Source organism: Penicillium chermesinum, assembly GCF_028974085.1.
Source record: "Penicillium chermesinum strain IBT 19713 chromosome Unknown utg000002l:1.0-5270490.0:1.0-5274688.0, whole genome shotgun sequence".
Classification (NCBI taxonomy): domain Eukaryota; kingdom Fungi; phylum Ascomycota; class Eurotiomycetes; order Eurotiales; family Aspergillaceae; genus Penicillium; species Penicillium chermesinum.
The window spans coordinates 1,519,020-1,541,769 of record NW_026695312.1 but is presented as its reverse complement, the minus strand read 5'-3'; the positions used below and the strand labels follow the sequence as shown (position 1 = coordinate 1,541,769).

The window sequence follows — 22,750 nt, the reverse complement described above, 5'->3', positions numbered from 1 at the left end:
GGCACTGGAACCTAGTCAATTCGGTCTTCATTTGTCCCACCGGGCCCATCCCGTTGGAGAAACTCCCGGTGTTATTGATGGTGAATCATACCCCGAGATCCTGATGCCTGTTTGGTGATGCTTCGTCATAGATTTAACTTCCAGAAACCCGCTGTAGCTCTGGCGTAGGCCTTTTCGGTTCCATTCAATCTTCTCGTAGCTTCTTAAGCTCTTAAGCTCTAGCGTCCTTGGTCGATTCCTTCGCCCTCCCTTTGCCCTCTGGTGTTCTCTGTCGTTTTGATACTTCTACGTATTCCCGACATTAATCCGACCCTGTCTCACCCCAGTATGTCCCCATCCGTTCTCTCCTCGGAGAGCGTCGAGATTCTCGACATTCGTCAGAATGACATGGCGTTTTCGCTTGCCGACACCATCTACAAGAGTCTCAATCCGCCCGAGGGACAAGCGCGCTCATTTCCCACCCTTCTGCTCTACGATACCGAGGGCCTCCGTCTTTTTGAGAAGATCACATACTTGGAGGAATACTACCTGACCAACACCGAGATCGAGATTTTAACAACACATGCAAGGAGAATTGTTGAGCGCATCCCGGATGGTGCACGAATAGTGGAACTTGGCAGTGGGTCAGTTATCCCTGCTGCGGACTGGTCCTCTTTGGGATCGACCAATCGCCCCCTCACGATGTCACCGGGCTAACAGTTGGGAATTAGAAACCTCCGGAAAGTCAACATACTGCTGCGGGAATGCGAACGGGTAGAGAAACACGTGGATTATTATGCGCTGGACTTGGATCTGGCGGAGCTGCAGCGGACTTTTTCGGAAATCTCACCAGAGGGTTTCACAAATGTTAGACTGCACGGTCTGCACGGCACGTACGACGACGGGCTTCTGTGGCTGCAGAAGCCCGAGAACCGCGAAAGGCCGACGGTTGTGCTGTCACTGGGATCATCCATAGGGAACTTTGATCGGCCTGCAGCGGCGAAGTTCCTTGCTAACTTCTCCAACGCTTTGAAACCATCGGACTATCTCTTGATCGGCTTAGATGCTTGTCAAGATGCGGAGAGAGTCTTCCAGGCATACAACGATTCAGAGGGAGTGACACGTCAATTCTATGAGAATGGCTTGAAACACGCTAATCAAGTTCTCGGGTATGAGGCATTTAAGGCTGATCAATGGGATATCGTCACTGCATGGAACCCCGATCTAGGCTGCCACCAGGCTGCGTACTCTCCCAGGTGTGATGTGACTATCAACGGGACCGTGATCCGCAAAGGAGAGAAACTCGGGTTTGAAGACGCTTTCAAGTATTCTCGTGAGCAGCGGGATGAACTGTGCCGAAAGGCGGGCCTGATTCCTCAGTTTGAGTACGGGAACTCGAGTGACAACTATCGTAAGTTAGGATCCCTGTAGATTGCAAGGATTGGAACAGTGCTGACATCGAACCACCGTGAAGACGTTCATCTATTTTCACCTGCTACCCTGGACCTCCCAACGAGATCTACTGAGTATGCAGCGTCTTCCGTTCCTCTCCGTCAAAGACCTGCAGTCTCTCTGGACGGTATGGGATATCGTCACTAAGACCATGATCCCGCGAGAAGAACTGCTCTCGCAGCCAATAAAGCTTCGAAACACTTTGATTTTCTACCTCGGTCATATTCCTACCTTCTCTGGTATGTTTCTGCTTGCGCTTACTATCCATGGATAGGTGACTGGCGCTGACGCATTCTTCAGATATACATATGACCAGATCCTCGCGGGGAAAACCAACCGATCCCAAGTACTACCAGCAAATCTTCGAGCGTGGGATTGACCCAGACGTAGACGACCCAGAACAATGCCATTCTCACAGTGAGATCCCAGACGAATGGCCTCCACTGATGGAAATTTTGGAGTATCAAGAGCGGGTTCGGGATCGAGCTCGTTCATTGGTCCAGAAATACCACAAATCGAAGGACCGCACTCTCGGCGAGGGAATCTGGATTGGATTTGAACATGAAGCGATGCATCTGGAAACCTTCCTCTACATGCTTTTACAGAGCGACAAAGTACTTCCACCTGTTGGAGTGGACGCTCCCGATTTCTTGAGCATCGCTCAAGAGGCAAAGAGAATCGAGAAGCCCAACCAGTGGTTCCGCATCCCCAAGCAGACCGTCAAGATTGGATTAGATGACTCGAACGATCATGCGGACCCCAAAGAATCATTCGGTTGGGATAACGAGAAACCCCGACGAAAAGTCACCGTCCACTCGTTCGAAGCGCAGGGCCGACCAGTCACCAACGGCGAGTATGCGAAATACCTCGAAGCCAATCGGCTCCAATCTATGCCCGCCTCTTGGATCCTCTTGAATGGAGAGCAGGAGTATCCGCCAGCACAGGATATCAATCGATCCAGCCCCGGTGCCTCCGACCGCTATCTCTCTAGCTTCGCAGTGCGCACTGTCTTTGGAGCCGTCCCTCTGGCCCTTGCACAGGACTGGCCGCTAATGGCCTCATTCGATGAGCTGGCTAACTATGCTAAATGGATGGAATGCCGGATCCCGACCTTCGAAGAGGTGCAGAGCATTTATGCGTACGCAGACCAGCTGAAGGGTTCAAATGGTCTCTTAGACAACCACAGGTGTGTTTTCCCTCCGTCGAATATTTTGGCAGAGATTTTAACATTTTCCTTTCCCTAGCAATGGCAGTAAAGATGTTCAAGAACCCCCCATTTTTAGGGACGTGGCTGGATGCAACATTGGATTCCAGAACTGGCACCCTGTCCCCGTAACTCCTCACGGCGATAAACTTGCCGGCCAAGGAGAAATGGGCGGGGTGTGGGAGTGGACCAGTACTCCGTTGGCAGCTCATGAGGGGTTCGAAGCCATGGAGATTTATCCGGGCTACACATGTTCGTTCCCCCCCCGCCTCCCCACACAATCCGTTCGCATGTACCCTGAACTCGAGGCTAATCTTTATACAGCTGATTTCTTTGACGGCAAGCACAACATCGTCCTCGGAGGCTCGTGGGCGACTATTCCCCGAATCGCAGGACGCTCCACCTTGTGAGTTATCTCTGCACCAAATCGCCGCTATCATACTAATTGAACAGTGTCAACTGGTATCAGCATAATTACCTCTATGCATGGACGGGAGCACGGCTGGTACGGGACTTGGCTAAGTAGGAGTAGTTCCAGTCATAGAAGCCGAGATCATTCATGATAAATCCATTTTCCATTACCTACCAGGCATTGCACCACCGCTCCTTCGCACTTTCTGTAATGGTAATGTTGCTTGCTCCGGTCTGCGGTACTAGGATTTCCCTCCCCCCCCTCGCCCTTTCGTTTTGCATAGCCATCAATACAGGGATGCGAGTCATGGGTAAACGTAACCAGGTACGTACTCAGATGCACAAGACTCTTCGCGCAGAATATGCCAAAGCCCTTAAGACAGTTCAGCACAAGCCCCCCGGGGCATTTAAATTCATTCTCAAGCTTCGGGGGGTGCAGAATTCGCACGTAGCAGAATAGTCATTTTTATCAGCGCAAGGATTGTAAGGAGATAAGGATCCCTGTGGAACGTTCGAGGAATGGAGGAAGGAATGGCGGCCAAGCTCATGGGGCGCAGGATGGGGAGGGTTTCACTTCATGCCTCCCTCAGGGTTATTGGCCCGGGCTGGGCCCAGCATAACTCCGGCCTTACAGTTTAAACATTTGCTCCACTCCATGCCAAGAAGACCCTGGCCGGATTGACATTCAAGTCATGCCTTCAAAGTCCTTGGAGGACTCCCAAGGTTGCTGCTTGGCCTCCCTGCGTGTGGACGATTCTTTTACCATGCCGAATTGAGGAGTCAATCAAGGGCTATTGAAGACTATATCTGACAAGACCCGCTAAAAAACCGGGATTTAGCTCACGTTCGTATGCAGACTGTCAAATTGCATATGCTGCATCTAATTGAGATGCCAGCACGCGGACTTGCTTCATCCTATTTGATTGGTAATCCTACGGAGCACCAATCTTTCGATGATCGGACTGTTTCTTATCGTGGAATGTGTTCCTGCGTGAAAAGCGTCGGCTCCGAGTCCGGCGAGAATTGCTTGTGATCTGTTCTCTGCCCGCCATTGCTCCGACGCAAGGGGGGGCCCACTAGAGAAATACTGAAGAATACTGCACATCTAGTGTGTCATGTCGAGGGTTAACAACGGCTCATCCGTCCTAGTAATGATTCATCGCGTTTGGTGTGCTGGTGATTCGAACCGTCAGCAAGAAGCTGATGGGACTCGTAGATGTGCGCCGGAGTTGGAGCAATACACTGCCTATGCTACCCAGGCTCCGAGTCATAAGCGGAGTCGTGGTGAGCCTACGTTCAAACCGGGGACGCTATTGTCCCAAAGTGGTGCGCGTTTAGTTCGTGCCTTTCAGCTGTACCTATCAGATCTGTACCCAAGCTGCCATGGGAGGTCGCGATGTTTCGACGGGGAATAACTCCGAGAGCCGATCAATACGAGGTCCGATCATCCCTGTCAGTGACGAATTCATGATCGATCAGCGCCCAGGGAGATCCGCGATCAGTTGCGCATAGTGACCTGTCCCGATATGGCGGGACTGTCATGATTCGTTCTGTTCCAACAGACCGCCAATCCATCTAGATAGAGCTCTCATTCACTCGAAAATGCGGTGGTCCCGGAATTAAGCTTCACCAATTTCGCTAGACTGGTTTTTAATGGGTCGCGATTTGCTTTGCTTCTGGGGACGCACGTATCCAACAGCGAACGGGCCTCGATGATGAAATATCTCTTGGGCAGAAAGGTCCAAGAAAAAAAAAATCTACCAGTAGCTGGGCATGGACACCCTTGGAGAGGGGGCCAGTCCAAGCTGTCAAGAATGTAGTAGTAGATTGCCATGACACGAGGTTGAGTGGGCGATCCTGCCCAGTATTTACCCACGTCGACTGCCAAGGGCTCATGCACGGGTTATCAGGAGCATATTCTGCCCTGCAGACTGCAGGCCATAGGGTCCATGCTGCCGGGCCCCGTAATACGGCGTCTCAGAGATACACATGTTTTCCGCTGCGTGGCATGACCGAATTCCACATGTCAGAGAGAAACGCGGGGGACTATCTATTCAACAATTCTATGTTCATCAACTGCGTTTGGGATACCGCCATGGCGATAAGCGCTAGCGAGAAGGCAGATGGCATTTGTGGCTTGCACGAAGCAGCTACGAAGATGTTTTGGCAATGGGGCAACCCGAAGTTGCCGCCAGGGGGTGGAAGAACTGCCGGTTTGGAATGTGTCACATATCGAACAAGGGGAGCCATCTGGCCACTCTTGCCGAGCTTGTCACTTTGAATGGGGGGGCCTGGGACGATGCCACAGGAGCAGCCTGTCGTTCAGTACAACCTGCCGAAGTGGAGCCATGATCGACCCGTTCCTTGACATGCCCGCACTGGGTATTGATTTGCATACTGTACGGGTAACCTGGCATTGACGCGATATGCAGGTTCTTCTTCTTTTTTTTTCTTTTGGCTCTTTTTTTTTCTAGGCACTGTATATGTACCCCGGCGCAACCGCAGAATTGCTCCGTCCTTGACTAGCGCCTCGATGACATAGTGTCTGCGGCGGTGGGCTGTTCTTTGTTTCTTGTTCATTCTCATTGGCGTCCGCATTGCCAGTCATTCGTTTTGCATCTTGTCCTTCTTTAATAATTTGGTTTGAATTCCACCAGCCGCAGCATTGAGCGTTATCGCTAAAAAATTGATCCCGCCGAATATACTCATCGTTGACCACTCCGAGTCTATACCTGTTATTATACTCGCAACTCCGCAGACACGGCGAAAATGGAATGTTTTCGACAAATCTTCCGGTGTTTCAAGGCACCATCCAAGAATAACGAGCCACGAGCAATTGAGATCGTAAGTGTCGTCCTCTTGCCATCTACCAGTTGACAAGCCGTGATCTAACCCAATTGCATCTTAGGGTCCCCCCACCAACTTCCGGAAGGAGGAACTACCTGCTTGTTTCTCGGATGCCGAGTCAGTCGTATCGCCCCATCACAGCAACCCCGAGCGACCCATTCTGACCAAGGAGCCACAGTGCGTTGACGTCGCAAGTGAGCGGGCAAGTGGTGATGGAAAAAATCGGGGCAACGATCGAAATGGTGGATCTCCAACCGTCCCCCAAGTCGAAGGTCCAAAGCCAGGTTCGCAGGATGAGCTTGAGCCCGAGCAACAGCCGCAGGATGGCGCAGTCCGCCTCCGGAAGCGTGCGAGGTTAATGAAATGGCTTCGGCCAGCTTCAGTGGAGACTCAATCAGCAGACAAATGAGAGGAGCAAGTATGATATGGACCATTGGATTTGGGAGGATGAAGATGGGGAGGGTCCATGGGCGGGCATAAGCCATCCGTTGAGACTCCTGAAAATGTGATCAATATGCCTTGCGCCATATGTTCATCACACTATAAAAGTTGGCACGTTTTTGAAGCGCGATTTGGAGGATGCCAGGTTGTTATCGCTGGAAGAAGCTTTGGTGGACAAATTGACCGATGTTGAGTGTGTATCCTTGTCAGAGATAGATTGACTCGATTCAGATGGCTCTGGCAGCTCATCAAGCTCATCAAATAACATTTGAACTCTTGACTTTGTCTGCTTCCCTGATCCCATGGCACGCCTTGAGCCCGATGTGTCGAATGCAATCGGCGCTGGCCTTTCATTCTTGATGTTGCAATCATCTGGGATACTTGAGGCTCTCGAGGACTCAACAGCATTTCCAGCCTTGCGCCTCGCGGTGGGCGTTGCGAGCAATTGAACATCTGCATCCAGATCATCTTCTTCCGACGCTGTCTCATCCAGAATCTCGATCACGTGGGCATCAGCCTGTGGCGAAGAGCTCGGCAGTGGTATTCCATCCCCGCGGCCGTTGTTAGATGACTGCGAAGTCTGCCCGAAACCTGCTGCAGCTCTAGTCGAAGACTTCATCGTGTGCATTCCGACTAATGATCGAGATTTTCTGGGGCTCGTCATAAGCCCGTGTAGATGTGTACCAGCCCAGGCATCATCGTCTTCCTCTTCATCCTGCGCCTCGTCTGTACGAACGCCTGGGACTCCAATTTGCTCAAGCCCGGTCTTCTGCCGCTCCCTAAGGGCCTCGGCGTCTTTCTTCCGCTGGAGTTCCTTTGGAACCGGTGTCCTGCCATCTGTCGGCCTTTCTATTGCCGCTATTGCTGTCGCGGTCTGCGCTTTTGCCTCCTTCTTTCGGCGTACATATTCTGCATGGTGCAAGTGCTGTGTGAAAGATTGCGCCACTGTGTAGAATTCGTCTTCGACCATGATCCATCCGTCATCTTTGTCAAGTCCTTCAATGAGGAATCTGATACAGCTGATATTAGCCACAGTCTACCATGGTGTAGGGCGAAATTGCCAGACGTACTCTTCGGGAGGACATGGTCGTGCGGGGATGTTGGGGGAGTTTGGGCTGAAAGCGTAGTTCCCGTTAGCGCAGCCCATCTTCGGAAGAATAGGAATGGATTTAAAGGGGGAATAATCATACAAGAACGGAGGAAGTCTTTGCTCTCAGGTGAAGCTGGTTCCTTCTTTGGAGTCGCGTCGATGTCAGGAGCAGACTCTCGCTTGACGCGCTTGCGCGGCGTCGACTCGCCTTTCACTCTGCCTTTAGGCTTCGGCTCAAGGAGCCATGGGAGTGTCCTTGGCATAGCGCGACGGTGATAGAGCAGCGTGTTAGGACATTAGAGTTTGCACAGTGGAATGTGGTGAAGTCGCGAACAGCACGATAAGTGCGCCGATAAGCGATGAGGTCACCTGCCGTGCCTGCTAGAACGATATTTGAATTGAAAGAGCATGGCAAGACAAAGCACATGATGTAGTCTTCAATGTCATTGGGTATCTGGTGAATCTACACATCCTGATCTAGTAGATCTAACTTCGAAAACAGAGATAAAAGGCACAAACAATGCTTAGAGCCTTAGGAGGGTCTAGCCCAAGAACGCCGGTTGAAACCATCCCATGAAACCATCCGACGAAAACGCCTGCACATAGACTTGAAACTCAGACTAAAGCCTGGAATTAAGCTTTTGTGGCCCGGAGCAAAAAAGAGAGCAAAGCAGAAAACTAGGCTTCGCCAGGTCGCTTGCTGTTGCAGCTCACGATCTTGACCTTCTCCGCGCTGACTGTAGATTGATTATCTAGCTTGAACGAGACATCCTTGATCAGGAAAGTCCAGACTTCATCGCAGAATCGGTAGGTATCGAGGTGGCCCTACAGAGAGAAAACATGTCAGCCTAGGTAGACAATCAAGATGATCCCGTCCTCATGTCTTCCGAGAGTCCACGTTTGCAAAGGGGGTTCATAGCCTACCTTGAAAGTCAGCCTGGCTCGAACCTTATCTGCCAGGACTTCAGTGACGACTCGGTCAAAGGTTGACAGGATCTTCATCGCCAGCTGGGGTTCGATACGACCTTCGTTGATCAGGTCATCGAGAGTGTCCGTCAAAGACAAGCCAAGACTATCTCAAGTCAGTTCCACAACCAATTCCACATTTCCTTGCAACAGCGTACCTGCTCCCACGGTAAAGCTCGTAGTAGGACTGCTGAGCGGCCATGCTTGCAAGATTTCTGGGTGCGCGCTGGGGAAGACAGGAGTGTCAAACGGCAAATCGAGAAGTCCAGGCAATCGCGGGGGGATATTAATCACGTGACATGTGGCTTATCAAAGCATTTACGTCAAACAAAGCATGAAACTACGTCAAACAGGTCTTGAGCCTCACCTGAATAACAAATTTCAATTCTGCTTTTAACAGAACAGCCTTTCGATGATGATGGGCCCCAGAGTGGTAAAGTTGCCTGAAAACATGATGCTTTTCCGGAGGTTTTCTCAGCCTGTTTTTAATCGGTCGTTGTCTTCCACATCATTACTATCAATCCCCAAGAGTGAGTTTACACTGCCATCTCAAATCTCGGCTTCGGGTCATAGTAATTAACGAACTGAAAGATACTGGTGTCAATATCCCAAATAAGGCCTCCACCAAAGATTCTAATGAATCTGCAAAAGATAAGGCCCCGGACTCAAAGCCCAACACGGTCAAATCTGTGGCCCAGGCGGACGACGAGCTTCGGCAAAGATTAGAAGAGATGTCAGGCGAAGGAGGAGCCTCCGGCATCGAATACGAAGACGGGCAGCCCAATACAATGAAACGCAGTGTACGGAATAATATGTTCCGAGTGATATGAAATGGTCGGCTAGACCAAGACTTTATAGCTTCCCGCCACCTTACGAGAGACCCAAGCACTGGCGAAGCAGGCGTGATGAATGAGATAATTGATGTGGGAAAGCTGACCTATACCGAAGACGTCCTTGAAATGACATTCTTATCTTCCAGCATTCCGCATGGCGCTGTGCCGGTATGGTCATCTTGGTAGGAGGTATCTAGGCTTATCTCCTTTTGTGCATATCCATATCTGAACAGAATTGGACCGTTCAAGGGCTCTGATCAGGGAAAATGTGGCATGATAGTTGTTTCCCGCCAACGAGCCCCCTCAGCCAGTTTACGGCAAGACCTGTGGTCGCAATAGAATATGCAGCGGGTCTCCAGAGCCGAGCCTGTAGCCGAGAGCCGCAATCAGACATGCTAGCGAGCTGGATCACCTGCACCATTAGTCACAAGGATTATAATAGGATATCCATGCAATATCAAATCAACTTGCAGCTTATTCTCTCCGGAACTCCACAGAGAATAAAGCCATATTCATTTCTAAATGGTCGATTGAAACCCCTCCAGTAGGCACGTAAAAACAGAAGTAAATCCACCCCAGACGCTTTTATTGACATTAAAACTCCATCCCCGTCTAGGGGCTAGAATGGTGACTTAAACCTTGGACATTTCACTTGTTGACGGCAATGCCAGCCAACACACCAGCACCAATAACACCACCATCAGAGGCCTCCCGTAGGAAGACCGATTTGCCGCCTCGTTGCGGGCCAGTCCGCATGATCAGCCGGTCGATATGCTGCTGACACATTTCCTTGAACTGCGGATAATGCTGGATAATACCACCTGTGTAGGCAACCACCAGCTCCTCGGGGCCAGATTGCCAGTCCGCCGGCGTAGGCTCGAGAACCGGGACAACATGTCCGTGGAAGCTGTTCGTCACGGCGCTCGACTGCAAGCTTGCAGCCGCGGCGAGTGAGTCGGTTGCGGGCTGGGGGTAGGGTGAATCGCCGTTGCTCTTCGGAGAGGAAATGTTGTCGGGGGTGTTCAGGTTGCTATCTTCTCGCAGCTCGATCTCCCGGCAGCAGGCCAGCAAACCAACCACAGCTGCGGCGATTAACCCGGCCGACCGTTGTTGGACCGTCCGGGCGATCTTTTGGAAGACTCCTGCAGAACGGGCGTCCCAGCGCCAATCACTGCTTTCGGGAGGAGGGAGGGAGCGATTGAGCTCTTTTGCGAGATCTTCGCTCGAGCGGGCTCGGGCCACGTGGTCCGAAATGTAGGATGTTGAGAGGGCATATTCCTGGATGAGGTTCGCTGGAAGAAGACGTCTTGACAGTCCTCCTATCGTGGTAAGATATTCGTATAAGATAAGACGAATTAGCTCGCCAATATACCGGCCACCAGTCATATATTCGAAAGGCTGGAACCCGGGACGTGAACAAGCTTTGTCCAGTTCGACATCCCATTTGGTCGTGATCTTGAGTTCGTGGAGCGGCGGTGCAGCGCCCGAAATAGTCCATTCCGTGTTGACGATGGTCTCTTTGGCGGTCGGTTCCATAGCATGCACGCTCTTGGCCTTAGATTCGTGGAGCGCATTAAGTTTCATCGGAATGGTTGCGTTACAACCTGTTCCGACAATGATACCCATTGCGACGCGGCTATTTGGTAAAGATTTGACTGTGTATGCGAGAGAAGCTAATGTCGCAACAGTGTCGTTGGTGATAGCCTGAATCTTCAGCTTAGGGAGGGCAAATAATTTCCGGCGCTTGGAGGAAGGCTCGGCTTCATCATCTGGCCGCCTGGTGTGCTTGTCATATCCATTTAACAGAATACTGCGCAGGTTCAGATTTGCATCCATTGCAAAGCCCTTGCCCATGGGCATCAGTGTGGCCTCTGCGAGGGACTCTTGCCTAGAACATGGTCAGCATCTACCAAGCGATCTCCGATTGGGCCCCTCAGGGGCTGCCACAATATTCTGAAGGGGGAGGGTGAACCAACATAATTGGGAAACTGAAAGTGATTCCCATATCCAATTCGGCCGGGGCGTCTCTCTTTGCCGCATCCGATGACAAGCTATCGGCGACCACCTCCGCAATGCAGTCTCCAATCCACGCGAAGAGATCCTCCGCTTTGTCCATCTTCAGATGCTCTTGAATGGGCCACACTCGCTCCAACGTTCGTTTCACCCGCTGATGTTGTGCCTTGCGAATCGTCTCCTGGGACCTCTCCCCCGCATCTCCCGACCTGGTCTCCGGATCGAGATCGCCCAATAATTCGATGAACGCCACCCTCAAGTTACTCCCACCTACATCAATGGCCAAGTACCGACCGGTTTCTTGGCCGGTGGGGAGCTGAGTCACTGGAGTCGGCAAGAATTGTTGATCGGAGGTCAGTGCCAAGTTGCGGTATGTGCCGGAAAAGCGGCGCGCCAATCTGTACAGCAACCCCTCTTCTAAGCATAATGGCTGTAGGAACTCATCCAGCTGTTGCTGGTGCTCGAGCTGTTCTCTTTGGGTCGCACTCAGTTCGGTGCTGATCTCTTGGTCCTCATCTTCAATTCCCTCGTCCTGCAGAACATCCCGCTCCTCGTCCTCGCCTTTCTCCGACGGTATTGAGTTGATGGAAGCCATGGAGGAACTGGGGTGAGTCTTGATGAACGTCCGCAAAGAAGTCCAAACCGGGGGCTATTGCGGAGATAATTTCTAAACCAACGCGCAATCAAAAACCAGGAGAGGGATACACAGTCCGTGCCTTTCTGTCGCAATACCCGCTCCGTTCTCAATTATGATGCTGGATTAGGAATGCGAAGCAGGTACGAGAGCAGAAAGGACACGGGCGTCACCTTGATCAGAAGAGAAGTGGAGACGGCTCTCTATTTAAAGCCTCTACTTAATCTCCAGGGTCTGGGCTTATCAGTCAGATGATCATGAAAGGGTTGAGCATTTTAGTGACGTGGACCGCTGGGAATGGGGAAGGATTCGGGACTGCGGGGGAGGGAAACAGGACGATCATGGAGGGTGATCTTCGACACCAGCTTTACGTACCCTTGCGAATTCGGTATGTGCGATGGGGGGAAAAGGGAAATAAAGATCTACCAGGGGTTGTTTTCACTTTTTATGGGGATCGTCGAGGATCCCAAGGGATGGATGCCTGAGGCTTCTCGAGGACTCCCAAGAAAAGGAAAGGAAGTAAATAAGGGCACCATACAAATCCCAAGGCTTTTATGCTTCGGATAGGTTATGGCCTACCGGGGCGAGAAGGGTCGACAAGTGGGGCCCCAGAGCAAAAGAAGAAAAGAAAATCAAAATAGAGAAAAAAAAAGAAAAAGAAAAAAGAAAGAAAAGAGAAAAAAAGGAAGCTGGATTCGACCGGAGTATAGGACCGATGACGATGACAGGGCCAACAGGGCCAACGTAGAAAGGGCAAAATCCAGCAGGTCCAGCAGATCCAGCAAGAGTCAAGAGAGAAGGAGGAGATTTAAAGGCGCGTCTATTGGAGATGCGACCATCGGAGGACACGAGCCGATGCGACGCTGTTTCTTTTTTGGCTGGAAATCCCGGTCTTGGTCGATGGGAATCTGGTGAACTCTATAAACTCCCTCTACCCCTTCGGCGATCGCAGAAAGCATCTCCTGCTCATCTGGGCAACAGCGAGAGACGATGATCGCGCCGTTGTTCCACTCTGATTCCATCCGCATCTCACTATCATGGGGGAGGGGGTCCATGATCTATGTAACCCTGCGCCATCAGGAACTTCAGCTCGGTTGGTAGGCTCGGCTACATCTCCAAATCCAAGCGCCTACTCCGGCTCCTCTCTCCCTTTCCCCTCAACTCCAAACATCTTGGCTTCAAAACACGAGTTTGCGGCCCAAGGTCAAGTTGGCGCACGGGCGCAGGTCAAAAGAAAAGTCTATCCCCCTCCACCCATCTGCCATGCGAGCGCCTGGTCAAGTGGGGCGGGGGCGCAAGAGAAGAAAACGTGCCAGATTATCATCTCCATCTGCCAAGTACCAATGAATCACCGTTTGAAAGGCCCTTCCGAGTTACTAACCTCGTAATTTCTGGTGGCTCTGCCCACTCGGAAAGAACCGTGTTAGCTGTCAACTTCCGAGAGGCCACCAATCCCCACAGCCTCTACAGGGGGCCACGATTGGCCGTGCTTCGCCACGAGATGCCGCCTTGGAGCTTGTTTCAGAAGGTTGGGGGTTCGGAATCGATCACCTGCTCCCCGTCATCGTAAAGAGGGGAAGCTTTTGGGCTCGTGCTTATACTAGGGGAGCCTCATGCGGCGAGGCCCCGAGAGGGGATCTTACATAAACGACGAAAGGCCGCGTGGACATCTCAGCCGCCGGCCTTAAAAGGACGAAACAGGAAAATAGAGGTCCAGGCTCGAAGTCCCTTGTGAGGTGTTCCCTCGTCAAGCCACTTCCAACAGCTGAACGAGGAACTTGGGCACCAACAAGGCAACGGCTCCGAGATCGGAGCCAGATTTCTCTAGGCCAGCTCGACCCTGATTACAAGCTTCCTAAGTTCGAAACGAACTAGAGGAAAAGAAGCGCGCTAGTGCCGCTGCTTTAGTGTCTACTGAGAATGCATCAAGAAGGGCTTGCCTCTCCTATGACCCGGAGAGCAGATCACAGTCACCCCTGGAAACGTTGTATCGCTGCTGACGACTAGCTGTATGAAAGCTCTGGAGCAGGTCACGACCTCTTACTGGAGTCGGAGAAAGAATAACTGCACTAATCATTAGCATGAAGACATCAAAACCTGTAAAGTATAAGGTCCACGCCAACTGTGTCAATGCTGTCGAATGTCCTGTTTTTGATAGGACGTTGGGTGCCATAATCTCTACACAGGATTCTATGGATCTAATTTCGGAATTCTCTACTCCATAGCTCCCTCCACGGCCTTGAACAGCCTACTTTATCGGGGGGGTGGAGCCGATGATCCGATGGCGCAATCGCTTCAGACCAGACCCCATGTCAACCCATGCTAAGCCTGTTTCAGCCTGGATCTCTTTCTTCACCGCAGACAAAAGAGAAAAGATCACGACCTTCCTCGTCAGATATTTCAAGATAACAAAACCGGAGCGCCTGATTGGATTCGGAGGCGCTGTCCATTATTAGGGCTGCTTGATTATTGTGCACAGAACTACGGAGTAGACGTCGAACCCCATATCTCTCGTTTGACATCTGCCCGTGTTCTTGGCCCCTTAGAGGTTCTCCTGCAAGCATAAGCATGAACCCGCTCTAATTGACACCCTGTGCTGAGCCTATCGAAGGAATGGTCAAATGATCCTGTGGAAGATCAAGAGACGATTTGCTTACTTTGTATCAGTGGCCCTCGGCGTGGCCGACGAAACGCATGTGCCGGGTAAGCAGGGACGGCAGGAGAATCTTCGGCATAATGATCAGGGTTTCCACGCCCACTGAGTAGCATTTCCTTCTCCGCAAAATGGGGCCGTCTCGCGGGAGGAACGCAACTCAGCCCTCAACTCAGCCCTTGACACTTTTTGAACCTTGGTAAAGAAGTGCTGACCGAAGTCCTTACTCGGGTAAGTTGCCCCATGCGTGTTTGGGGTATAAGGTTGGTACTTGCTCCGCTACAATGCATGGATTATGTCTTAGGATGGATTTCTTGATCCAGCCCGCCATGTGCTTCTGATCGGTACAGTCATTTTATATTTGACGGACATTATAGCTTATAAATGCAAAGGTAGTCGGCATTCGCCCAAGTCTAGGTATTTGCACGAGCGAAACTCGAATGATGTTGCAATCTTATTCTCGAAATGCGCTGGTTATGTGCATGAGAGCTTCTGTCGCACCCATTCTAGAAGGCCCCTGAGATGGCCAATGCATGTCTTGGTAGTACTCATTGGTCAATCTTTCAAGCTGACTACTTGATTTGATTCTCCTTGTAAGGAACCTAGTCGTCAAACTGGAGTAGAATTTGAAGTCCAAGCTTTCGTACGTGAAAGCTCAACAGAACGTTGTTCTCACCATCGCCAATTGCACAATAGTCGCTTGGTCATGACAGAAGGAGAAATTTCAATCAAGAGGCTCGTCCTCATTTTGGTGCCGTGACAGCTTTTCCAAATCTAGGACTCCACAGGCGCATTTTGTAGGCCTGTCTAGGTATTTCAACGAACTTGAAGCCAAGATGTTCAAGCTCCATGCCAAATTACGCGCCAGATTTTGTTTAGATCCAGAAGTTTGGGTCATGGGACGAAGAACACCCAAATGCCAAGACCCTATATTACCTAAGGAGAATGCAGCTCCACTTTCACCCATGATCAGCATCAACGTCTCTTATCTTTTCCATACATCATGGAGAAGCTACCTATCCATACTGCGGAGACCCGGGAGGTCGACGACTCGGCCACAACGCGGTCGCCCCCTCGCCAGGCGGTCTTCTTAAGGCGTCTCATTATTGGCCTTTGCCTCATCGTCGGATATTACATCGTCAGCCGCGCCCCCGCCAACACACTGCGTGTTTTCGCACCCTGCCGCCATCATAAATCCCCGGAAGCGGTCTCCTTCGAGGGAGGTTACGGCTTTGATCTCGCTCATGACCTGGGAATGTCACCCGAGAGTGCTCGGCACTCTACAGGCGCGTCCGATGACTCAAAAAAGGTCCCCTTTGAGGCCCACATCATGAGCAAATGCCCAGATGCCCAGGCCTGCCTGCGCCAGCTTGTGATTCCTACTATGGAGCAAGTCTACGACAAAGTAGACTTCCAGCTTTCTTTTATTGCAAAGTGAGTGTGTCATGCTTTTTGTAGGCCGAAAGAAAGGCTAGATATCCTAACATTTCCAAAAGTGTCTCCAAAGAAAGCCACGAAATCGAGTGCATGCATGGTCCAGGCGAATGCATCGGAAACATGCTGATGCTCTGCGCAGCCAACCTCCCTTTTCCGCCCACAAGCGACCAATCTTTGCTTCCTCAGTCGTACCCCCGTACCCCCATCGTGCGGTCCCTCGGCTTTGCAAACTGCCTTACTACGGATTACCAGCGTATCCCTGACCGCAACTTTGTTCAGAATTGCGCATTGGAGCACGGTATTGACTTTGAGGCCTTGAACACTTGCGCTAGCCAACAAGATGATAATACTGGGGGGTCCGCATGAATCAACTCCTCTCAGCGGCCTGGCACTTCTCCGACAGAGTGCCCTTCGCGGAGAGGAGCTTGGAGTCAAGACCAGCTGTACCATTAGAGTGAATGAGACTGTCTGGTGCGTCCACGACAATAACCAGTGGAAAGACTGTGCAAAGAATGGCGACAACCCGAAGGTTTTGGCTGAGGAGATTAGGCGTCTCTGGAAGGAGAATAACGACGGTCGTTGAGGCCTGGGTTGTACTCCCTCATCCAGCCCCAACGAGAATGAATTATGCATAGCTGTATCTTATAATTAATATTGATCATCTTCGGGCTCCATATATGAATTTTATTCGTACTTCAGGATTCATGACACCAGCTCGTACCTTCCGCATAGTCAGGTGATCGAGCGTCATAATTTACAGTCGAGTGCCTCAGTATATAACTACACCTCGTCGCTCTTGCCTTCCGTCGTACTTGCACCTGCCCACCGGATCTTCTCAACATGGACACCCAAACACCCCCGTTTTCTGATTCTGATTCTGTTTCCTCTTCTCCTGATGAATCCGTGTCTACATCCACAACTCGTGTGGCACTTCCAGACTCAGCCCGTGATATCAGCATGCCGCTTCCTTTGCCCCAGCCCTTGAATATTTCTGGTGACCAGACAGAATTCAAGAAGATTGAAGACGAGCTTCTCCGCAAAATCAGAGCAAAGTACACAGGATATCTGTGGTTCTTCAACGTCACTAAAGAGACATTCTACCAACTCCAAGACGAAAACTCACGAAACACCAGACACTTCCGCTATCTCTACAATTTCGACGAGCGTAAGCTCCGTATCTGGATGCCTGCGAGAGCCCACGACAGTTTTGTTACCCAGCTTGTTATCCTAATTTCTGACAAGCTAAGAGCAGCAGGCTTACACAATACTGCTTGTGTGCCGAACCTGTCTCCCACGCTTAAATTTGGGAACTTTGCTGCTCAGCCTGATGGATGCTGGGGCCCATTCAATAGCGATGATTTCACGGTTTGCGTTGAGGTTGCGAATTCCCAAAGTGATGCCCAACTCCGAAATGACGCTCGCCGTTGGCTTGAACATACCGGATCCCCCTTTGAAATCTGCCTTACGGTCAAGGTTAGCGCTGATAAGATTGTCCTTTCTGTCTGGCGGCCCCAAGCACGGCCTGATAACGGTCACGGTCCGTGGCTTCGGAGAAGGCATCGTTCTGCGACGATCACCCACACAGCGACAATCGTCCGAAACAGTCCGAATCCTACCGTCATATGTGAAAGCAATACTTCGTCTTCATCCACTCGAAATGAGATTAGGCTGCCTGTGGTAGCTTTTACAGGCTACCAGCTGCCACCTGGGATTAATGTTAACCCTTGGGACGAGATCATCTTGACGGAAGACGATTTGGTAGCTTTGGGAAGAGTTCATTGGATTCCAAGAAACGGATACTAATGATTCGCTGTATACTCTACTCCCGGTGGTTCTCTTCTGCTCTTTTTTTTGCTCTCTAGTTTATTTTTCTATTCGCTGTATACTCTACTCCCGGTGGTTCTCTTCTGCTCTTTTTTTTGCTCTCGAGTTTATTTTTCTATTCGCTGTATACCATACTTATTGCTTAGTTTTTATAATAATATTACCTGTTTCATCCCTCTATTAGATCTTGGAGGCGAGCAGTAGACAAACGGACCACATTCTTCGGCAAGGAAATTTGTATTACCAACGCCTTCCGGGCTCACGCTAGAGAAGCGCGGGACCTGATCAGGAAGATGGATGGGCTAGAGGTGGGTTGGTTTATCACTGCGACATACAAACCAATTTCCCACAGACGGACATTATCAACAGCAGGTCAATGGTTGCATGGGCTGGCTAGCGGCACGGCGAGGAGAGGCTCTTTAGTTTTGTTTTCCTTGTTTTTCAGGTACCCAGAGGGAAGGTTTGGGGCAGCAAGGAGCCAATCAAGGTGTTATGGTTATGTTTTCGGAGCAAGAAGTTTTGAAGGGTATGGCGAAATCTCAAGTCCACCGGAATTTCGACTCCCGTGGCTGGCCCCGCAGAAGTTCCAGAGTCTGAATAATGAACTAGTCAATCTCAATGAGCACCGTATGCAGAGTGCAGCGGATTACAGATCTTACGACATATAGGCCCTTCAAGACGCTCTACGCTTTACCGCACCCAATATTCAAGGCTTATTACTTCGACTTTGCACTCCAGATGAGCATCTTCCTAGACGCAACCATACTATTATTTCCGAGGTCATCTTGAACATGCTTACCTCACTTAATAGCTCTCGTATGCCCCTCGATAAGCTCATTAGTGTCTTTGATACACAAGGTTATACTTCAGATCGACACCTGATCCGCAAGGCGTAGAGACATCGCGTCTTGGCACGTGCACTCCATTTATGTAATTATTTGGGGATCCGGCACGGGGCGTCGATGAAGCTGCATAGGTCTCAGTCGGCTGTAACTGGGAGAAATCCCCGTTGGATAGGTGACGAAGAGGAAGGAGGTGTCCCTCCAACTACCTTCTGCCTCCGACCTTCTCACTTCTTCTGTAGCTGCCATGGCACTTCATCTGCCCCCTTCCGCTGCGGGGAACGCGTCTTCCGAGTCCGGGACGTCCTCTAACCCCAGATATACCCCAGTCTCGAATAGCTCTGACGAAGAGGGCAATCGGGCGGAACCGAACGATTTGCCTCTTGGGGAACTTCGTGTCCAGACGAATTTTGATACCGACGATGCTCATGATGCACCTATCTCGGACGTTGAGAATGAGAACTCATACGACTCTACTGAGGGCATGAAAGGGAAGAACCGACGGAAGCAGAAGAAAGCAAAATATACAGCGCAGGAAGACCGGGAGGTTGTGAGGATATTTGACAGGAGGCTAGTGCCATTCTTGGCTCTGTTATACCTCCTAGCATTTCTTGATCGCTCAAGTATGTTGATGACGTTGCCATGTATTTGCCCGGGGAATAACGGTCTATACGGGCACTGGGGATTCTATGCTAATAAGGAACTCCAGATATTGGCAATGCGAAAATTGCTGGACTTCAAGAGGATCTCCAACTATCTTCCTCGCAATATGAATGGCTACTTACTGCCTTTTACATCACTTACATCCTCTTCGAGTGGATGACACTTATGTATCGCGTGGTGCCTCCTCATATTTATATATCCCTTTGTGTATGTGGGTGGGGATTGGTGGCTTCTTTCCAATGCTTGGCCACCTCCTTTGGAGGGCTGATCGTCCTTCGCTTCTTGCTTGGCATCACCGAGGCAGCATTTGGACCGGGAGTGCCCTTCTATCTGTCGCTGTTCTACAGACGCCATGAACTTGCATTTCGGAATGGGCTCTTTATTTCAGCAGCGCCGCTAGCTACGACGTTTGCCAGTAGCTTGGCATGGGTGATTGTCAAGCTCAGTAGCAATGGCCCCATCTCTCCCTGGCGCACTCTTTTCCTGGTTGAGGGCTTTCCAAGTGTTATTGTCGCTGTGTTCGCATGGGCTCTGATTCCAGACTCCCCAGGCCAAGCTCGCTTTCTCACGCGCAGGCAGCGTATCGTCGCTAGAATCCGGCTTGGTGAGAACAAATCGGACTATCAACATTCGCAGTCGGCTCGCTTCAATTGGCGAGAGATATCGAAAACAGCTTCAGATCCCAAAGCATACATGGCAGCTGTAAGTCCTCACATATATTCCCAAGAATTAACGATCCAAAAAGAAGTAACGTTCTGCGGCATCTAGTTCATGTTCTTCAGCTGCAATGTTGCCTTTAGCTCGATGCCCGTTTTCCTTCCTACTATCATCAAAGAGTAAGGCCGCCTTAGATATGCCGTAACTTCCCTGATCGCAAGCTTATCAATATTATATAGCATGGGTTATTCCTCTCTCCACGCTCAAGCCCTCTCTGCGCCTCCCTACCTGGTTGCATTCATTGTGGTTCTCCTAACCGCATACTCTTCCGACCGCAGCCGCAGCCGCAGCCCATTCCTCATTGCCCACGCACTCGTCTCTTCACTCTCATACTTCGCCATAGCTGCAACAGGGTACTTCCATGAACACCTGTCTACCGAATTACACACCTTCATCCGATATATCTGCGTTTATCCAGCCGTAGCCGGGTTCTTCTCTGCTATCACCCTGATTATCACCTGGACGATGGACAATCGGGTCGAAAAGGAAGGCAAGGGAGCCAGCATTGCCATCTTGAATGTAATCGGCCAATGTGGACCTCTTCTTGGGACCAGGCTATATCCTGAATCAGATGGACCGTGGTATGTCCGCGGAATGGCCGTCTGCTCCTGTTTTATGATCGTGGTGGCTATCCTTGCTTTTGTGATGAGGATCATATTGCAGCGTGCTAATCAAGCTTCGGGGCCGTTGTTCGATGTCAATGAGGCTGGCCCTATCGATCCTGGGGAGGAACGGGATGAGCTTATGGGTGGAGGACGACGTGACGACCTTGAGCATCATACGGGTGAAGAGCGGCTGGTGTATATTATCTGATTTAACCTTTTTGCATCTTGACTACTATTTGATTGGCTGTAGCGTTTCTATTGGGAGTATATAGTTGTTGATTGTCATTAGAATTGCCCATTATCTCATAAATATGAAGCTTTTTCCGAGTCCAAGGCATTTCTTTACTTAGGGTGATGGATGTCTTCCAAGTTTCCAGGATTTTTATCTGACTGGTGAGGACCCAGATGAACTAGAAGTAGAGGCCAGCATTATGCCCAGCATAAATCCTACTTCTACACGGAGTACTGGTGACCTTCAAGTTGAAGACTGTCTGAAATTGAAGCTTATCATCAATATGCTTATCTCCCTGACGAGTATGCGCTTAATAGGATAATGCGATTATTTGAGCCCCTTACCAGGCAGTATGGCCCCCGTCAATGACCAAAGTACTACCGGTCATAAAGCTAGAAGCATCCGATAGCGCAAAAAGGGCACAACCGCGAAATTCCTCCGGCATGGCGAGACGACCGAGCATGTTCTCAGCCTCCCAGATAGCGCGGGAAGCAGGGTTTTTCTGGAAAACCATCTCAACCATAGGGGTCACGACATGACCTGGACACAGACTGTTCACACGAATACCAGAGCGACCCCATTCCATAGCTAAAGAGCGAGTGAGCTGGATTACTGCAGCTTTCGAGGAGTTGTAGACGGGAGATGTCATTCCCTTATTGGCAATCAGCCCGCTCATCGAAGCGACTAAGAGCATTGATCCTGGTGACTCGTAGTGGAGCATCTGTCGAGCCGCAGCCGTGGCCGTATTAAACACGCCGTTGTAGTTGATAGACATCACGTCTTCGAGGGCGGTCTGAGTGTGATCTAGGGCGCTTTGTAGATGGTTTATTCCAGCAGCGGCAACAAGACCGTCTAGTCGCTTGTCGCGCGCAGCTATGTCTGCGAATATCTCGTTCACCGTTTGGGTATCGCGGACGTCAACTTTTCTGTACTCCAGACGGCCCCCGTGCTCAGAAGCCCTCCTCTTGGAATCATTGAAATTGGTACTTGGAGTATCCAGACGATCGAGGCAGTAGACTTTGGCTCCAGCTTCAACCAAGGCGTCAGCCATTGATAGACCCAGGCCTCGACCACCGCCAGTGATGGCATAGACTCGGTCTTGTATGTTGAAATCGCCATACCGCGGAACAATTTGGGTTCCTTTCGATGATGTCGGTTTATTATGAATACCCACTTCAAACTGTGAAGTTCTGCGTATGCCAATGAGTTCGATCGGCTGACAGGCCTTGCCAGTGCGGCTGCAGCGGCGAGCAACTGAAGGGGCCCCATGGGCTACCGTGACTCCAGCAAGACGAGCGCGATTGGGAGCGAAAGCACGAGAGAGGAACGACATGATGTGGCGGGTTTCTCTACCTTGTCTGGCAATAAATATGTTAACAATTGTTGAATTGCGAGGTAATGTAGATTGTAGTCAATCTTGTGTTTTGCTGGTCAGCAAACTTGGAGTTTCTGTCAAGCATACGTATTTGGCTCGATAGGGTGCCGGCGCTTCCTGGTCAAGCCTACGAACCGATAGCAGTCTGAAATCCAGCGAAGTCCCAAGAGATCTGTTCCGAACGGACAGGGTGACAATGGAAGAAAGGGAAATCCAAGGTTGAACAGGGCGCCGTGAAAACCTTGGAATTTTGATAGAGCAAAAAGGCTCCGGGCAAGTAGCCATCATTAAGTATTACGATGCCCCCACAAAGCAGAGGTCTGGTGACTGACACGAGCTTCAAGCTTGGGGCTGCCTTCTGAGCCTGCGCCTTGTTGTCTCGGGATTCGCGGACGCATACATGGTTGGATTCTAGTATGCAAGCGCTGGTTATCGTGAAGTTGGTAATAATTGCCAGTGTAACATGGGAAAGCCTCGTGACCCCAATGCTCTACATAATGGGTATTTCTGGGTGGTACTGTGTTCGATGGTT

At 50.7% G+C, this 22,750-nt stretch overlaps 10 protein-coding genes across 10 annotated transcripts; 5 read left to right on the top strand and 5 right to left on the bottom strand.

The window, feature by feature from the left end:
- Positions 1 to 327: 327 nt before the first annotated feature.
- Positions 328 to 3,161, top strand: N7468_001385 (DUF323 domain protein; the record flags this gene model as incomplete). Its single annotated transcript, XM_058470682.1, has 6 exons — positions 328 to 623; positions 711 to 1,390; positions 1,497 to 1,670; positions 1,732 to 2,617; positions 2,676 to 3,041; positions 3,089 to 3,161. The coding sequence occupies 6 exons, from the start codon at positions 328 to 330 to the stop codon at positions 3,159 to 3,161; spliced, it is 2,475 nt and encodes an 824-aa protein (XP_058333823.1).
- A 2,654-nt stretch (positions 3,162 to 5,815) lies between these two features.
- On the top strand, positions 5,816 to 6,302 carry N7468_001384 (uncharacterized protein; the record flags this gene model as incomplete). The annotated part of the gene is made up of 2 exons (XM_058470681.1): positions 5,816 to 5,890; positions 5,955 to 6,302. 2 exons carry the CDS (start codon positions 5,816 to 5,818, stop codon positions 6,300 to 6,302), a joined length of 423 nt encoding a protein of 140 aa, XP_058333822.1.
- A 126-nt stretch (positions 6,303 to 6,428) lies between these two features.
- Positions 6,429 to 7,687, bottom strand: N7468_001383 (uncharacterized protein; the record flags this gene model as incomplete). Its single annotated transcript, XM_058470680.1, has 2 exons — positions 6,429 to 7,330; positions 7,405 to 7,687. The coding sequence occupies 2 exons, from the start codon at positions 7,685 to 7,687 to the stop codon at positions 6,429 to 6,431; spliced, it is 1,185 nt and encodes a 394-aa protein (XP_058333821.1).
- Positions 7,688 to 8,102: 415 nt separating this feature from the next.
- On the bottom strand, positions 8,103 to 8,592 carry N7468_001382 (transcription initiation factor IIA subunit gamma; the record flags this gene model as incomplete). Its single annotated transcript, XM_058470679.1, has 3 exons — positions 8,103 to 8,249; positions 8,349 to 8,496; positions 8,549 to 8,592. The coding sequence occupies 3 exons, from the start codon at positions 8,590 to 8,592 to the stop codon at positions 8,103 to 8,105; spliced, it is 339 nt and encodes a 112-aa protein (XP_058333820.1).
- Positions 8,593 to 9,871: 1,279 nt separating this feature from the next.
- On the bottom strand, positions 9,872 to 11,831 carry N7468_001381 (hexokinase family protein; the record flags this gene model as incomplete). Its single annotated transcript, XM_058470678.1, has 2 exons — positions 9,872 to 11,111; positions 11,200 to 11,831. 2 exons carry the CDS (start codon positions 11,829 to 11,831, stop codon positions 9,872 to 9,874), a joined length of 1,872 nt encoding a protein of 623 aa, XP_058333819.1.
- Positions 11,832 to 12,658: 827 nt separating this feature from the next.
- N7468_001380 (uncharacterized protein) lies at positions 12,659 to 12,925 on the bottom strand (the record flags this gene model as incomplete). Its single annotated transcript, XM_058470677.1, has 1 exon — positions 12,659 to 12,925. One exon carries the CDS (start codon positions 12,923 to 12,925, stop codon positions 12,659 to 12,661), a length of 267 nt encoding a protein of 88 aa, XP_058333818.1.
- Positions 12,926 to 15,526: 2,601 nt separating this feature from the next.
- N7468_001379 (GILT family protein) lies at positions 15,527 to 16,543 on the top strand (the record flags this gene model as incomplete). Its single annotated transcript, XM_058470676.1, has 3 exons — positions 15,527 to 15,957; positions 16,020 to 16,316; positions 16,342 to 16,543. 3 exons carry the CDS (start codon positions 15,527 to 15,529, stop codon positions 16,541 to 16,543), a joined length of 930 nt encoding a protein of 309 aa, XP_058333817.1.
- Positions 16,544 to 16,800: 257 nt separating this feature from the next.
- N7468_001378 (uncharacterized protein) lies at positions 16,801 to 17,763 on the top strand (the record flags this gene model as incomplete). Its single annotated transcript, XM_058470675.1, has 1 exon — positions 16,801 to 17,763. One exon carries the CDS (start codon positions 16,801 to 16,803, stop codon positions 17,761 to 17,763), a length of 963 nt encoding a protein of 320 aa, XP_058333816.1.
- Positions 17,764 to 18,873: 1,110 nt separating this feature from the next.
- Positions 18,874 to 20,819, top strand: N7468_001377 (uncharacterized protein; the record flags this gene model as incomplete). The annotated part of the gene is made up of 4 exons (XM_058470674.1): positions 18,874 to 19,249; positions 19,336 to 19,991; positions 20,058 to 20,125; positions 20,186 to 20,819. 4 exons carry the CDS (start codon positions 18,874 to 18,876, stop codon positions 20,817 to 20,819), a joined length of 1,734 nt encoding a protein of 577 aa, XP_058333815.1.
- A 364-nt stretch (positions 20,820 to 21,183) lies between these two features.
- Positions 21,184 to 22,176, bottom strand: N7468_001376 (putative short chain dehydrogenase/oxidoreductase; the record flags this gene model as incomplete). Its single annotated transcript, XM_058470673.1, has 1 exon — positions 21,184 to 22,176. One exon carries the CDS (start codon positions 22,174 to 22,176, stop codon positions 21,184 to 21,186), a length of 993 nt encoding a protein of 330 aa, XP_058333814.1.
- Positions 22,177 to 22,750: the final 574 nt, after the last annotated feature.